The 18094-nt window shown below is 39.1% G+C and overlaps 1 protein-coding gene across 12 annotated transcripts in view; it reads right to left on the reverse strand.

The window, feature by feature from the left end:
- The window catches only part of DENND1A (DENN domain containing 1A), a 170900-nt gene that overhangs the window by 15700 nt on the left and 137106 nt on the right, over window positions 1–18094 (reverse strand). For 6 of the 12 annotated variants that reach the window (XM_052668120.1, XM_052668122.1, XM_052668118.1 and 3 more), the window contains 2 exons: window positions 13054–13185; window positions 200–259 (listed from right to left, as the gene is read on the reverse strand). In XM_052668120.1, coding sequence (XP_052524080.1) covers window positions 200–259; window positions 13054–13185 — 192 coding nt within the window. Of the gene's footprint in view, window positions 1–199; window positions 260–8806; window positions 8882–13053; window positions 13186–18094 lie in introns of all 12 variants that reach the window. The other 6 variants (XM_052668121.1, XM_052668128.1, XM_052668127.1 and 3 more) reach the window with 3 other exon arrangements.

Consider the following 18094-nt stretch of genomic DNA (forward strand, 5'->3'; position numbering starts at 1 on the left):
GCTGCAGAACTCGTCAAAGAAAAGCAGAATAAATGCAGATCCCAGGGCTGTGCCGCAGCAGAGAAGAAGGGAGTTTAGGTGCATAATTCACACATTGCTTGTTTGACAACCCAAACTACCAAGGTTTAGTAATACTACTAGTAGAGCAATTCAGGCAGTGTTAAGCTGTGGCAGTGAAACAAAACTCCCAGCTACTCACGGGCCTAGTTGAACGCTGTATCTTTGGAGGCGGTGGCCGAGGCGGACGGAGTCTTTGCTGCTGTATCAAAGTGGAAACTTAAGTCATAGGTAAATTAAATAGTCACTACATGAAAACACCTCTTATTTTGTGGCAAAAGCAGTTGGAGTGGATGACATGATTTATCTAACTTCATACTCACTGTACAACATGCAATCATTTTCAAAACAGAGATGTCTCCTGACCTTCAAAGTGCCACATCAGAAAAGGAAGCTATAGATACTGACATCGGTTGTGCTAAACTAAAGGTAGTACAATCAACACTCCATGCCAGATCATCCAAAATTCACCTGAGACAACACAGATGCTTAAGAAGGATTCTAAGCTACAGGTCCACGTGTTCCACGGACAAATGAAAAGAATGCTGCAAAGCAGGATTTTCAAAATAGCTCACATTAAAATCCCAAGAGAGATTTTAGTGCTTACACTCTACAGGCCTCAAACCAGCAAAGACATTTAAAAGCATGAGGGAACACTGTAGGTCAATTAAACCTCTCATACACAGATGAACACATGGTTACGTACTGTAGTGGACCGAGGTTTAAATGAATTGCCTACAGCAAAAGAGTGCACTGTTATAGTAAAGAAAGCAAATCCCTGCATCACCAACAGTTCTAGTGAAGGCAGGAGCAGTGGTGCTTATTTTGGTCTCTCGCTTTTAAAATTAGCAGTTGGCCAACTTACTGCTTTGTAACTGTGTTGGAGCTATTCCAATTGAGCTGCTTTTGACTGAGCCAGCAGCATGAGTCTCCTCACACAGATGGTATCTTAAGGTATGCTCTGTTAGACAAGGAGCCCACTGATAATTAATGAGATTCTAAATAAAATCATCCTAAAGTACAACTTTGATATTGAGAACAAAATCAAAGTTAATGCCTTTTCTGCAGTATCTTCAATACACATATTAGTACTGAAAGTGAAAAGTAGAGCCTGCAGTGAGGAGTGGCAGGAACTCCTTCAAATGCCTGCTCCAGCAGACAACAGGCCGTGCTGCTGCCCGCAGCACCTGGCAGTGCATCCTGCGGACAAAAGCCTGTCAACCCAACAGAGGGAACAGCAACTGGCAGCAGGAGTTGGGTTCTTCAGACAGAAAAAGAAAGCTTACACAAATTACTGAATTTCTCTCAAAAAAAGATTCCAGATTCATATTTCAGCAGTTTTTAACTTCTTATTAGCATAGTCTTTATTCCAGAGTGACACACATTCTCATTCTGCTACCCTCGTGCTGTGTCACAGCCTACTCTTTTTCAGACGATTTTCATGCTCTTCTTGCATCTCATCACGCTTTCCCATTAACTTACAATTTGCACCAATGGGTTTATTCAGCCTTACTCATGTGCCAGATTGTACACATTCACTCAGCTCAGATTTTTGAGGTGGGCGGGGAAAAAACGGCACTTGTCATGGAGAGCTGAGGCCAAAATCTTTCCATGTGATAGCTTCCAACTATATATTCCAAGAAAGTAAGCACCAAATCAAAGGAAAATGGAGAGAAACAACCTGCTGCTGAGCTGAGGTGCTTACTGTTAGCCCTTCTGCCTAGTTTTTCTTCCGCATCTCTTATTATGCAATTCCATCACAGACGCTGAGTTGTAGCACTGAGTATTTCCCCACTTTACCTGCTCAGGCTGAGAGCATAATCTTGAAGTATATTTAACTCTTGTTATGTGAGATACCATACTTATTTTCCATTCTGTTTCAGAATCATAATGAAACAATTGAAAAAATTTGAAATTTGCACTTTTCTAGCGATGTTAAAGGCACCCACTTATGACAGAGCTACTTAGACAAACTATTTGATGAAGCAGGAAAACAATATGCTATTATTCTTTCTTTCTTTTTCTTTTTTTCTCCCTAATGCCTTCTCTATGTATGCTTCAGTTTGCTTTTTTTCACTTTAGTTACCTGAAAATTATGAACATTTCTGCATCACAGAATTCTCTTAGGTGGGATTTTCAAGTAACCTCCCAGCTAGCAGTGTCCTGAGCACCACTTATTTCCCATGACCTTTAAAATTCTGGACAAAAATGTTTTGATTGATGTAAGAATTGAAAGTCATCACTTCATATTGTACCAAAAAGTTGATATTATTTCTTCAGTATTAGTTCATATCACTGAACAAATCTGATCGGTTTCTCCCTCCATGGCAAAAAATAGGGTAACTTTTCAGGAGGCACTGCAAGACTGCAGCATCAACAGTATTAACTGATAAAGCAGTGTTTTTTAAACTGCTTTAATAATGTGGTTTTTTAAACACATTATTAAAGTTTGTGAAAAGAAGTGTGACAAAGGCACAAAAGGACAGACAGACAATGCAGTGATGAGAACTGCCTTGTAGAGAGACAGCCAATGCATTGATTATAGGCACTGCAGGGACACGTATAGCTGAATTTTGCTTACCGCTCCCCCCCCCCCCCCCCCCCCGAGGAAGCGTGTGAGAGGGTTCCTTAATTACCTACTACATAAGTTGTTAGACAGTAAAGAGAGTAAAGATCAGAAAGTGACAATTCTGTTCAAGAGCCAGCATGCTGCAAGTCGTCATGGTGGAGTACTGGGAAAAGTTTGCAGTTAGCAATACCTTCACCTTGCATGAACCTCACTGGCCACAGTACAGCCACTGCACCACGTCTTGCACTTATCACAGTACGTACTAATTTTTGAAACATTACAGAGTTCCGAGAAGAACAATAAGACAAATCTCCACACCAAGAGCAGTGTGTTCTTTCAATAACAGAGGGACAGGGAGACAGCACAGCTTAAACAACCAGTGGTCTGAAGCACTGAAAAGAGCATAGGCAAAGGGCAGGGAGGAGTCGCTGAGATGGAGGCCCACCAAGACGTAACAGTTATTTGTCCTTTGCCAGAGCTCCACTGTTAATGTTGATGTAAATATGTGTCACCAAAATGGGACAAGCAAGTATATTTGAATTATATGAAGACCATATTTACTGGAAAAGCCACTGATTAGAAGTTAATTTGTTAATGCAGCAAAACACTCCGATTCTGAAAGGTCAGTAGGGGAAGCTGTGTTGGATTATCAACTTAATTACCTGCACTGTGAGGATGAAACAGCCCAGAGCTACATTGCTAAAAGCTGCTAAATTGCTATCCTAGGTATGTCCCTAAATATGTATACTATAGTGGTTTTTTTCTTCAAAGAGGAGAAATGTCTAAATTAGCACTTTCTTATCAGTAGCTGTTTACCAGCATACTTTTTTACTCTAGATATTTTTCTTAATTGTTTTACTCTAAATACTTCTGAAGCAACAAGACAAAGAAAATTTGCAGGAAGCCAATTTTACGACTGCAGATATGGCACTGTTTTCTAATTACAAGACAAGCAATTTTAAACTGTGAGATGCTGGAGGAAGAAAAAAATCTTACATTCACTTTTACACTGTAAAAATACTATTTAAAAAGTATACATACCACAGATCATAAAGTAGCTATTATATATCCAAGAAACTTTCACAATACAGCAATTTAGTTTTTTTTATACTAGAGAAAACATTACAAAAAGATCATTTCTGTACTGTGAAGTGAGGGTTCGGTTGAGATGGTGGCATTCAAAACAGAGCCTTTATCAGTAAATTAGAGGTGCTATGTCACATGCAGCAACAAGTGCAACTGGTAATAAAGGCATAAAGGAAACCCAACTAGACGAAAGCTGGTATGTCAGCTCATACAGAAGGAAGTGTTTCTCATTCTCAAGTTAGTAGTGAGGCGTGTTTCCAACCATTTCCAAAGCAAAGCTTTTCTACACAGACAACTTAATTTCTTCAGAAATTCAGGGCTGATTTACAAACTGCTCGTATGTCTTAAAGACAATGAGACATGAGATAAAGATGCACTGTCCTGAATGTTCCCAAGCTCAAATACATCATGCTGCAAAGGATTTGGATCACTGACTTTGGAAAAATATGCTGAACCTCAACTCAACATTCACTGGAGAAAAAAAAAAGGGGGGGGAAGGGGGCAGGGAGATACAATAACAACACTGAAAATGTACGGTGCCTAAAAAGATTCAGTACAGAAAGCAGATGGAATCTATGAAGCAGCTGTTTTATTACCCATTCAGATCCTGCACAGCACATACACTACTTTTTACATACTCCCATATGCACAGCTCACAAACTGGTATGACAAGAACAGTGTATGCTTTACAACATATATTTTTGATTTACACTCTAAAATACTTCAAACAGAAATCTGCTGGGTCCTGTGGTTAAAAAAAACCCCTCCATGTCTTAGGAGATGTCTCATTCTTTGAACTGTATTTGTAGCTTGGGAAGGTAGCACAAATCTGGCAAAAAACCATGGCAATGCCTATATATATGTTCAATGTTCAAGTTCAATGCCAAGAACTTATGGAAGGGAAGAGAATCTGTCACAACTAAACCCTTTGATTAGTCTAATGAGAAAACAAGGAGGATCCCCTTACCTTTCTAGGCAGGAATCTTCCATTACATAATATAAAAGCATACAATCAAAGAAGGAAGCGAAAGGAGCCTATAAGCTCATGGTTTCCCCCAAGAAAGGAGAACAAAGAACCTTCTACCAGGCATCTTAAGTCACACCCAAATTAACACCCAGAAAACAGCAAACCCCATGGACTCCACATCACACAACACACCTCAGCCTGAAAGCAGCGTAACTTTCATTTGTGCAGAAATCCCAACCTCTAGTTATACTATGGAATGATGAGAGGACCAAAAAGCAAACTCCCCAAACATAATGAACAGCACTGCACCCATTCCGGATTGCCAGTAAAACAGCAAGGAGCTTTTTCAGAACTATTCACAGAGATAAAATAGGGAAGGGTTCTGAGACAGAGAGTATCTCACTGAGCAGACTTTCAAATTTCCAAAGTACTTGTCCCAAAATTAAGTGTGATTTGCAATGGCTTCTTTTCATTCTATTTCTCAACATACGTCGATGGAGGCACACACTGCAAAAAAAATCCCAGGCCCTAGGAATACATTTATCCCTGTGTATTAAAGTCTATCCATCTACTATCTCAGCAGAGTTTAAAATCACAGCTAATAGGTTAACAACTGTTTTTCTTCCGCTTCAAATGAAGAATATCAGAAAGCTGGGGAATATTCGGCTTCCCAATTTGTACTGACTCTCGCTGCTACCTGCAATGTCTGTTTGACAGGACTGACATTTTGTACTGCTGTGAGATGGGAAAACGTGTGACATTTTTATTCATGGTGGCGTACGCCCTTGTAATGATCAGCCCTGGTCGATGTGCTTACTGCAGCAGCCCCGAGCCCTCGGAGAACAAACAAGAACTGGAGGTGCCAGCAGTTCGGCTGCCTTATTAAACTCCACCAGGATTCTAACGAAGAGCAACCGCTGGAAAATCTCACTGTCAAATCCTCAAGGACATTGTCAACATGGAACTAACTACATATATTTTTCATTTAAAATACTGGAAAATACAGCAATGTGATTTTAAATATAAAGAAAAAAAAAGTCACACTTTTCATCTGTTTTCTTTTTCAACCGGTCTTTTTGTCAGTTCTACACTGGGCTTTCTGGGGGCCTGATACCGGGATTCAAACCAAGTAAACTGCTCAAATGACATGATTTAAAGTGTTGGAAAACGTGTATAGCCCTTATTATCTATTAACAACTGCTGCTCTCTAGTAAGTAGAATACTTGTATTAAAAAAAAGAGAGAGAGAGGGTCTCTTATTTAAGGAACCTCCTAACAGCAATGACTATCTGCTGGGTTCAATTTCATCATTCACTCAGGACATTGCATAATCACGGCGAATCATCATTCTTCCATGTAAACATGCAAAAGTACATGGCTCCTGTATCTGCAGCATGGCATTGTTCAACCATTTTACTCAGCTCTGAAGGGCAAATCCAAAGGATGCTTGGCCAAACAAGCAATCACAGAGGAGTTAGCAGCTGGAAGAATCACATGTTCCACATATTCTCTCCTTTCAATATTTTAGTTTAATCAAGTGATTTAGAGGTCAATTCAGGCAGTTCTGGCCTATCCACTTCATAAGAAGTACATAAGAAACTTCTGGATGCTGCTCAACACTGATACACTATGCAAGTCACCCATAAGGCCTCTGAGCTTTTTCTAAAGTTGTCAATCTAGATGATTTGGTTAGCCTTGCATGCACTGACGTATTTATTTTATATGTATGTATTATTTATAAAGCACAATTTTGTTTCCACATGCCAGCAGTGACGGACCAAGAAACTTCTCCAAGATATTTATGGGTTCCTTGACACAACAAGACTAACAAGGGAATTCTGCACAGACACGTTACAGCTGCTACTGCTTGTCACAGAGCACTAAGGAGGTCAGCTCAACCACAGTATATTTTCTCCATACATCCAACCATTATGGCATATAACTTGAATGTACTCAGGGCAGTAAATTTATTCTGATCATCCTTGTTTAAGAAGTGCTTGAAAAGCCAGGACAGTTGGCAAATACTAAAAGCCATAGCCCAGAATATGCTTTGTGGATGAACAGTTCTGCTGGATGCCGGAGTAGAGTCACAAAATCCTACAGCAAATTAGGCATTCCTACATGGTATAAGCTACATGCATGCTATGTTGGAGTGGCTGCTGAAGACACACCTGCCCGGTTGCTCGTTACAAAATACTGGCAAGTGTGTACCTTAGAGGCAGTAACTTTTGGGTATGCACGGCAGGCGGTGTATATATCTTCCTAAAGTGAGAGCCAGGTCTCACTTGTCAAATACTTACATGCATGACAAGAGTGCAAGCCTTTTAGTTAGATAATTCGTTCCCCATGGATTGTCATCTTCGAAAATCTTGCACACCACACAGCAGAATTTAATCAAAGGAATTACCTTCTTGTCAATGGGCGTTGTTTTTGTTCCCCTGTCTACAAATACAGTAATCTAAGAACGCAATCAGACATCTGAGTTGTCTTAAACAGACATTGGACGGACAACACAGTTTCATTTCTAGCAAAGTGACTTCTACTGAGCTACAGTGAACTCCTTTCTAAAAGGAACAGTCAAAGAAAGAAGTGAGAAGAAACGAGGATAGAAAATATGGTTTCTGGAGACGGAAGAATTTTAAAGAAAAAAGCTTATACTTTTAATAAATACATAGAGGATCAAATGGAGAGAGAGAGGAAACTCTACATGGTTCAGCAGAAAGGAACAGAGAAAGCATAATGCTCATCAGTGGGGAAGGGAGGAATGGGAGCTCATTTTATTAACGAAGGTACCTCTATTGTCAGAATAGTTCAGAGGGGCAAGGAGAAGAGGAGGCTGGCTTTGCAGTCACAGCATACAGTTGCATAAATATTAGAAAATGAACTTGTTTTCCCCTTTCCCCTTTGGTTTCTACCTCAGTGCTACACAATGCTTGCTGTGATCTGGGGAAATCTGCTATTGTTCCAATGCACTTGGGTGTGAAGGGAGTCACAGGGTCTGGCAAAGCAGCCTTCCTTCCATCCTTACTTGCTCGCTTTTACACTGGAGTTAATCCTCCCTTCTGCTTGCCTCTGCCCTCACTGATCCAGTTTTGCATTTCTGGAATGTAGCTGGCTGGTTTTCTCCCCATCCTCCCCCTGACCTCTTAATGCTCTTTAATCTTCTTGAAGAAGAAACCTGCCCTACAAAGCAGAGTTCTTCATTTTGCACGTCTAGGTGCAGATCATGAATGGAAAAAAAGAAGATTTATGTGTAGTTCCTTTACAGCAAATGAACAAAACAGCAAATAAGGTGACTATTTCAATTCCATGCCCAAGAAAGTTTAAAGTTTTGGATGAGTTTTTCCACAGTCTGATATGCTGCTTTACCACGAGTACATGAGCATTCTTCTATTTGTTTCATTGTTAACATCAATCCCTGAAATACTAATTCTCCTGAGTATGCAATGGATTATGAATGAATCTCTTGGGATGTATTTATAAGGCACTTTTAAATTTTATTTAGCCTTACATTCTTGCCCATAAATAAAATAAAATATTCCATTTGCCAGTAAATAATAATAAGCCATAGAAACCAAAACGCAAACTTAATTTGACAAAAGACATCTTAACTGTACAAGAAACAATTAGAGAGCTGAGCAGATCTGCCAGTAAACTTGAATCTAACGAAACAACATTCTTCCCCAACAAAGAATGGTTTTAGCAGCTTGTTGTCATTTGCTGCTTTGGTTGTACCTGACCAGCTGGACTTCTGGCCATGTAAAAATCTGTACAGAAGTTTAGGTTTATTGTTAAAGAAGCTAGGCTCACCCCCTTTTATGTTTATCTACACCATTTCTCAAAGATTGATGAGAATACCAGGCTCAGGCAATGACCTACCACAAATAAAGAGGTTCTTGTAGGAACAGTCATGCAGCATTTCATTGGAGCATTTGATTAGGGGTGGAAGGGAAAGGATGCAGTATGGTTAGCAAAAGCTTCATTAGAAGAAGGACGTGTAAAACGCATGTTTTTGGAAAATAAAGTGCTCCTTTCACTCCCCAAAAAGAGAGTTGCAACCACCAAACACAAGTGCTCTGTTGGACCATCTCAGACTGCATAATGCGACAAGTTCCAGTGGAGCCATACCTGCACACACCAGGACACACAGCTGCAGTAGTTCAGACCAGTCAATGTATCCTGTGAGCTCAGTAGGTCACAAAACTGAAAAATCACTGAACATTTCCTGCCATGGCTGTGGCACACGGATACAGTAGGTGTTTAGCACAGCTCTACTGGCGTATGAGTGGCCCAGTAAAGAAAAAGGCTTCTTAAGGATCAGATTTGGATATTGAACTACCTTTCTCCCTCAGCAAAATCATCCATTCTATTTTACTTTTTCCTTTAGATAACGCAAAACATAAATGCATAAGAAAAAGAACAGAGAAAGCCTTCTGCTCATTAAAAGCTCAGCAAGCAATTTTGGAAGCTGCCTGGTTACTTGAAACTTGAAACAGGGATACAATCAACATCATTAAGGAAATGCCTGCATTTCCCAGACTCTTTTCTTTTTGGATATGACATATGTAACGTGTATAAATATTCCGTAGCCAAATACTTGAAGCAGACATTTGAGACTTTTGCCTCTAAAAAATCCCAAAACTACAAAAAAAAACCAAAAACATCTTGTCAGGATTGCTAAATCTTGCAGAAAGAAAATGTAAATGACCTCTTCCATTTCTTGCGTGATTTTCTTTCTCTTTTTTTTTTTTTTTCTCCCCTGTGGCATAAGGGCAGCAAATAAGAAGTCATGCTCATACAGAGATATTAAAAGCTTCCCAGACAACATTCACAACAAACTTCTAAAATCAGACAACATTCAAATGCAATACAGATCAATCATCAGTAAATGAAAATCAGAGCGAAGAACTCGAAGGTTGTTAGTGTGATGCTTCTGTGCAGCATCCTCGCCACAGTAGTTTTCCCACCAGTAACAGGTCAGTAAAGGAAAGTGAAATTTACAGCCAAAACACAATCTCTGCAACATTAACATAGACACAATCTGAAAAAGTATCATGAAAAGGTATTTTGAACATGAAAAGATAAAACTGAAGACCAATAAAGAGAACTAAAATCTCTGTAGCCATTACGGTGAAAACAAAAGGACATATTTAAAAGAAAAGAACCCACAAAACCCAACAAGTTCCAGTGTTCCAGCAGACCTCAAGGTTTCAAGCTTTGGATCCTGTCTCAGGAGCCACTAATAGCTGCTTGCATGGACAAGGAATGTGTTTCAAACAGCCACTGTGACACAGTATTTATTTTCCACACAGGTAAAAATGACAAAGATAAATACGTAAGCTACCTACGAAGCAGGAGCGTGTGCATGGGGCTGTAGCTGCTGTCCCACAGCACTGCTGAGCCATAGGCTGTGGGCTGGCAGTGCCACACAGCCCCACGTCAGCAAGGCGGTGGCTGCCAGAGGCTGAATATGCAGTGTGTGTTTGGATGTGTTAGGTAAGTTTTGGTCACGTTATAAGGCAAAAAGCAGGAAGAAGGCAAGCAATAGCAAGACATTCACAAAGGATGTTCTCTGTAGCAGGGTATTTTCTACTAAAATGAATCCCAGTTTTCCCCAGACCAGGCAGTATTACGCAGTACTACACACTATTCATTGGAATCTTATCAATGATTGGAAAACTGCTCCCCCTTCTCCCCACTCATGAAGCCCCATTAGGTGGTCTGTACTGCTCTTGCTACTTGCTGAGGAACTGCATTGCCTCAGAGTCCCTGAGAGTTCCTTACACCTGCCTGATCAGAGGGCTCACATTAAAGCTACACCCTTTGTAAACTGCAGAGCACATGAAGTCAAAGAGGAAGAGCTGCGGTCGCACTCTTCCACTGCAGTCTCCTCATGGAGCCTTACCAAGAAAGATCACTTGTCCTGGTCCCAGGCTATCTGGCTAAAATCCTTTTCATTACCAAGGAGAGCTTTTGCACAATGTCTTAGTATTACAGAAACTAATTTAAAAACAATAAACAACCCTCTTAAACAATGTCTGATAACCACTCACCAAAATGAGGTACTACACTCCAAAATCTCATACAGTTAGGTAATGGTTGCTACATGTTTGAGAACAGTCAGTTGAAGTGCTATACATTCAGAGGCAATTTAAGATGTTTTACTGGTATTTTTTGTACTCTAACGACTGCAGATACACAACTGTATTTAGAAAAGCTGAAAACCAACTCACTATATGGTGAGAGATAATGAGTTAAAATTAAAGGTTGCTACTGGCTTGCTAGCCCATCCCCCTTTAGCTAATCTGTCATGTAATGAAGAGAAGCACCTAGCATAGGACAGCTAGCTGCCGGCTCACTTACAGCGAGCTGATTAAGAATGTTCAACCAACAGCAGACTGCAGACCTTTCCAACGAAAATAAATAGACTGTATGCAAATGTGTTTGTCACTTTGACAGCATGTCTCAATTAAAGCATCTCGCTGCTGTTGGTAGGCTCTCTCACTGCAGTGCTATGGACGAGGCTTACTGCATTACTGATACACAGGGCTTGACCCTAATCCGCATGCATGCATTTTAAAAAAGTCTGCCTTTGCCATATATACCAGCATAATACTAGCAGACATAGAAAGCAAGCCACAATGAGAAAAAAGCCCCTTTCATCCTCTTCAGTTTATAAGAAATGTGAATGCACAAACAGCCCTTATTTCAGAGTTCTTGTGGCTTTTTAATTGTTCCCACCTACAGTATTCTAGACAGAGTTAAAAGTGACGCTAAAATCTCTCCCTTTAATCACTAGTTAGAAGCCATCTTCCATTTAAGCAGTAAATGCTGCTTTTTTTCTCCCAAAAGCCTTAATTTGTATTTCATAAACCTGACCATCTTTGCCTTTTGAAATAAAGCATGATTTAATTTTCAGTTTGGCATTGGGCTATTGGGAAAAAAGGACTTGCAAAAGGACAAAGGCTGTAAGTGAGACAGCCGTACAGCTGTGAAGCTGGCTGATTTTTTGGAAAGCAGCGTTTGTAACGTAATGTCAGCAGCAGGCATTCAGCAAGCGAGTCGTTCACCGCAGCCAGAGGTTCTCTAAAGCTTGCGTGCTTTTCCTTTTGACACACAGAAAGCGACCATTCAAAAATCTCATGAATTTAAATTCACAGTTTGCATTTGATTATTCATTTCATTAATCACTAAAAAGCCTGAACCATCCATCTTTCATAAAATCTCTATCTGGATTTTTGGCTGTGTTAAATGGATTGAGATCGCTACGTCTCTCCAGTAGTCCCAGTCCTTCTCAGCTGTATTGGCACAGAAAGTAAGCGACAAATAAATTGCTACTGCAAACATTTAATTGAAAGAGAATCTGTTTTTGGAAAAAAAAAAAAAAAAAAAGCCCCCCAGAAATTACATTTAGTACTCCAGAAAAAGTTCTGAAAGAAACAAATCAGATTCTCAAATGATACCGACAACACTGCTCTGAGCAATGATTGTATCGTAGGTATTCCTGCCTAGTACCTACCCAGGCAGTGCAGTTTCTATTAATAAATACTTATCTGAAAGTCTGGTTTGCTTCACATTTTATAATTATCATCCATTTTATAATTTTTTAAAGGCACATTATGGTTCCTAAACTAACTTCCATTTTTTTTATCATGATTAGATACATGCACGATACATACAGAGAAAGAAAATAATTGAAATAAAATAATGTTATTTTTGAGTCAAGCAGCACTTAATAGGGGAACACTGGCAAACTGGTAGTAAATATTGTATGTTTTTCCATGATAATCACAGCAAATTCAACATTTTCTAAATAATTAGCTCTTAAAAACACACTCACTCTTCTGCAAACATATTGAAATAAACATTTTCAGAGTAACTAATGCGCATATCTCAGTTGTCAATGCTGAAATAGAGCACACAAATAAGCTATTAATTGATTTTTTCATCTTAGTTCACCACCTTTAATTTTCAAAGAGTGCTAAAATGCTTTAATAGTTGGATGTTCCATATTGACACTAATGATCTGTCTGGATAACAGATCATTTTAAATTATACATACTCACTCCTGGGGGCTGTAGTACTTTGCATGCTAAAACTGCAAAATATCTTATAAAATTGCTACAATCATTTTACTTTTGTTTTCCCCTAAATTGACATAGGATTTATTTTCCTTAAAACCATCATACGAACAAAAGGAATGCATGAGCCACAGACAACAGGTTTTTAAAATCCCATATAACAGAAATTAATGTATAACAGCACAACCCAGTCACAAAAAAAACCCAAAAACAACCTGCATATTTGAGCTTTCTCTGAACTACTTTTGCTCTTTCCTGTGTCACACAACTTAAAATCCTAACACCAACACGTACCTGACCAAAATGTACTGTGATTGGTCTTCTGTCCTCTCTTAATTTAGTGTCTTTCTTTTCAACCAATGGAGAAGGTGCTGGTCTTGGTAGAGACTGCTCTGGTGCTGCAGAACATCCATTCTCAGCTACGTCCTGTGTGGAAGAAAAGGTGACTAGCATGGCCAAAAGCATTCCTGATTAATAGTAAGAAGCACAAAGAGGAACACTAGAAGGTAATGTTGAGTACTCACTCGTATGTTTGCAAGAAGAAAACAAAGTACGGAAAAGTAAACCTCATTATAATAAAACATTTCACTGCATTTTGTCAATCAAAGATATTGTAAACAACCACCCTGCCCTTCAAATACCAATGCTGCACGCAAATACATTCAACAGAATGACTGACTTAAACATGAAAAAGCTAGAAAATATATTCTGAGAACAAAACATAGCTCAAAATTTTCATTCTGTGAACAAAGTCAACAGAATCCCAGGAACAGGGCTGTTCCATTTGTTGACTGTTTGCTGTGGGGTTTTTCTTGCAAATGAAAACAGTAATTCTACTTACCTGCTTCACAGAATGATCTTTAATAGAACAATTACTTGTGGAAGTTGCAAGGAGAGATCAAACTCACAGCTTAGTTAACTTTGTATCTCATCTTTGAGTCTGTGCATACTGAGTATGCCTGCAGGAGATTATATAAAGCAAACTGCTGCATAGCAGGATGCTTTTTTGTTTTGTTTTGCTTTTGAGGTTACTCCTCATCTTCAGAAGTAAAGTGACCCATCAGTCTAGGTTACAAGACTTGGCAAGTGTACGGATGGTGTGTCTAACACAGGTTTTGAAAAAGACAAAGGCATGCAGACAGAAAGAATCAGAAAAGGAGAAAAGAGTTTGAAAATCAGTTGAGAAACAGTCTGTAACGCAGTGGGCCCCAAACCTTAAATCTCTTTGCAACAATGCTCTGCTCTTGCAATGCTTGGTAAATATAGACAGAAACCTGCACACACTGTAGCTCTGCAAGACTGACCTAAGGTTGGCTGCTGACACACACTGCTTTGATTCACTGACCTTTGACATGCCCCCTCAAGTTTCCGTCTTGCTAAGGTACAATAATGAGACATGTAAGCTGATGGCCAATTAGAAATGGTTCCTTTGGACACAGACTGACCTAATGTGTTTAGGTCAAATGAAACAAAAAGCTGGATGGACTTTCTAAGGGGCTTTGTCTGCTCCAGAGAAGCTGAGAGACCTTTTTAGATCCAGCCGGTAGAGCAGTGGTTCACCACTATGGGCATAAGGATCATGGGGAAATTAACAACTTCTTAAGGTCAAACTAGAGAGAAAAACTTTTTCCTCCCCTCCCCCCCCCACCAGCACAATGCTACCTTGTCTTTGTAAAATACATCCACATACACCGCATTAGTAACAAAGCCAGAAGACAACTCAACGATGAGAAATGTAAGTTTCTGTCAAATTCATACTTCTGCTCCAAAACTTCACCAAACTAGCCAGGGGTCTGGTCAGTTTTGGAATCACATCACCTGTGGCAGCAACACAACTGATCTGAAACGTTACACAATTAAAGAAAAGTTCTAATGCAGCCTAGCCATATTAAAGGCCCACCAAGCCAAGCTCCAGGCCTTTTGTGCACACACTGCTCACACGTCCAACACATCTGCTGAACTGCCCTGCAGCTCTAACCAAGGCAACAGACAGCTGGGAACCAATGAGGAGAACAAAGCAGAGCCCAGGACAGGCATTCCAGAAAAATTTAAAGTAGATGCAAAAGATGGACACGCATGCAGTGGGAAAGGAAAGAGAAGATGCAGACAGACCAAAGCAAAATCCCCTAAGGTGTACAACGATCACTGCAAGTCCCTGCTGCTTTTACTTCTGTACTTCTCTATGATATAACTGCGTACAAACGATTATATTTTCCTAAAACATATTTACACTGTCCTCAAAAATATATAATTCAATTTAAGTCCTTCAAAGATCTCTGTGACAGGCCTTCAGTCCACTATCAGACTGAATACAGCTACTGAGAGTTCTGTCAGTGCAGAGCACAAGAGTTCAGGACGGAGACAGGAAACACAAACAGGAATTCAGGAGACACCAACTCTGAAATTCGGTAAAATGTCCACTGCTAAAAACCGTGCTTGTGAGCAGAAATGACTGAGGAATTGCAGTGGACCACAGTGCAGAAAGGCCTTGAAAATGCACCTTTCCTGATAAGAAAAGCAGAAAAGAAAAAAAGAAAAAAAGAAAAGCAGAGTAACATCTGCATGCCACCTGAGGGAGCAAATTTCCAGTCGGAATGCTGACCCGTGTTTCCATACTGCTTTTGAGATCAGTGTTGGGACTTCATCTGTGCTGTGTAACCGTATCTGCATGGTTGCAGCCTGCAAGCAGTTCTTTGCACTGCCATGCACCATTCTGTGCGGATGATGTCCTACATCTGACTGCTCAGTTCTGATACATCCCCAGCACGGGATTTTGTATGAGCCAGTAAGACATTCCAGAAATAGCTTAAGTCATCTATCATTCAAGATAACAAAAAGCCTGAGCCCTCTCTCCCAGAATAGATGGCAAAAAAAAAAAACAAACACCAAACAAACAAAAAAATCCGATGATAAAGTTATTCATTATTTTAAAAACTCCAGAAATACAAAAACCTAACAATGCCTTTTTTAAAAAAAAAGAAAGTACAATTTAAGAATGTTGTTAAAACAAAAAAGACCTTTTACTTCAGGAACAGAATATATTTTATGAATTACTGGGTAAGGACGATCACACTGCAGTTAACTCAGTATATAAATGGCGCCTCCCCTAACAACCAACTGTCCAGGGGCAGCCTCTGCTACCTATTTATTTTAAAGGTGGAACTTCAGAGCAGAAGCAAGATATAACTAGGCATATGTACTTTAAGCTGAATAAGGTTTTCATCTGCTTAAAAATGCATTATTAATTTTTCTAGGGATCTGATATAATGGAATACAAATACTGTCTATTAGAAGCACAAGCAGCACGTGCCAGAACATCCTTGGGTTATTTTATAAACCTCTAAATGAGATGTTTCCAGCAGCACTGATAATAAAGCACTGACAACAGCCCATTGATAACAGACATTAACTAGAGCCACGCGGGGCTCTAGTAAGTAAAATAATGTTGAATACATTAATGCCAAGTGCCCTACCATTTATATAAATTGTCTTATCCATCAGCTTTCAGTGAGTTACATTCTCCTTACTGAAAGTTGAGGATGGTACCATTCGCATTCCTCCTTCTTCCTAATTCTGTGTAGTTAAGCTTCAAACAAGCCAATAACAGAGTGACTTGACCACCATGGTCCATTTGTAAAACAGAAATAGCGGCCTTTACAAAAGGGAAAAAAGAAAAAAAAAGCAAGCAAGAAAGAAAGAAAGAAAAAGAGAAAGAAGAAAAAACTTCTGTAGCAGATATAAAATAAAGCTACCATGCTGTATCTATTAACAATTATTTGCTATCACTCATAAGAATCCTCTGAAAACTATTTCTGTTGCTTTGAAATACTGTACCACAAATGAACAAGGGATGGAAATAGAACCCCATTCAATCTCTACTATCATATTAAAGAAGGACCTTACACACACCACAGTGACCTCTCAACAGGTCAATCCTGCATTTCCCATTTGCAATTCAAACCCAAGACTGGAGCAGACCAAGGGCAAAATGGGCTCTTGATTATATTTAAGAGGTCATCATTGCTATGCAGAGTTGTAGGAAGCAGACCTCTAGCTTTATTGCATTTTTAAATTCTGTCTTGTACAGAAGCTGCTCGTATTTGGCAGTGAAAACTGGAAAAAGGATGTTTATATTTGACTTTTCCTTACCAGTGGCCTTCATACTTTCTGTATTAATAATGGGAAATAATATTTTAAAATGCAGTGGACAGTAAGTTCAGTTTAAAAATAACCTCGGGTTATCTATAGAATATGAAGACTGTCACCCCAAATTTGGCAAAAATTTAGCATTTAGCAACAACAGAATTTCAAACACAAAACATCTGTGTATACTGCAAGTAAATGCATGAAAAATACAATGTGCTCCCTCATTTCCACCTAATAGACATAGAAATAGAGCAGCACAGGCATCTAGATTAAAAAAATGGTAAGGTGGTGTAATTTTTGCTATTATCATCTTAAACAGGGCGGTATCTCTTTAGAAATATTTTCTCATATTACACTTAAAATGGAGAAGAGGATGGGAAAGAAAAGATCTATTGAAAAAAGAAGAGGTAGAACAGTATGTGTCAGCTACCTACAGAAGTCTTTTCAGCTCTTGTGAAAATATATATTGAGCAATCACGTTTCACTACTTCACAGAAATGCCACATAGTAAGGAAATCGGGCCACTTATTTGTAAATGCTGTATGTGTTTTTTAAAAGGGAATGCCTGCTGCTTGAAGGACTAGGAAGACAAAAATAATAAAACAAAGCAATGAAGGAATGTTTCTGAGCCGTTTATACAAATGTCACAGAATAACATACAATTATATTAGCATTTAAGATACAGGAAAACAATCTGGTTATTTTACACACCACCAACTGCTTCAAAATGCACACGAGAAGGGCAACCATTTTATTATTCATGAAGGTTATGTCCAGAAGAGAAACACATGGAATTATATATAAATTTCCATGCACAAGAAAACTGTTTCATGTTTCTATTTAATATTTTCATATTATACTGTAAGTGGTCACATACAAAGTAGTAAATGTGATGAAATCGAATTAAAAGCACCTGAAGTGGTTTGTCTTTCCCCAAACCTCTCGCAATCTGCTAGAGTATCTACAGACTGTGCACTGTACACAAAGTTAATTTCATGAGTTTATAACCCTGCTACAGAAGAATCCCTTTGTATTAATATTCTGTGGACATGTTACAGCAGATTTCTACTTGTGCTATATGAGAACACTGCAGTACTATCTTAAGAAATTTAGTGAAAAAATTACTGCTAGCACAGACGAAACACACACACACACACAACCCTGTTATGCAACAAATTCTAAATAAGAA

Source organism: Tympanuchus pallidicinctus, unplaced genomic scaffold (genome assembly GCF_026119805.1).
Source record: "Tympanuchus pallidicinctus isolate F22 unplaced genomic scaffold, pur_lepc_1.0 scaffold8, whole genome shotgun sequence".
NCBI classification, from domain to species: Eukaryota; Metazoa; Chordata; class Aves; order Galliformes; family Phasianidae; genus Tympanuchus; species Tympanuchus pallidicinctus.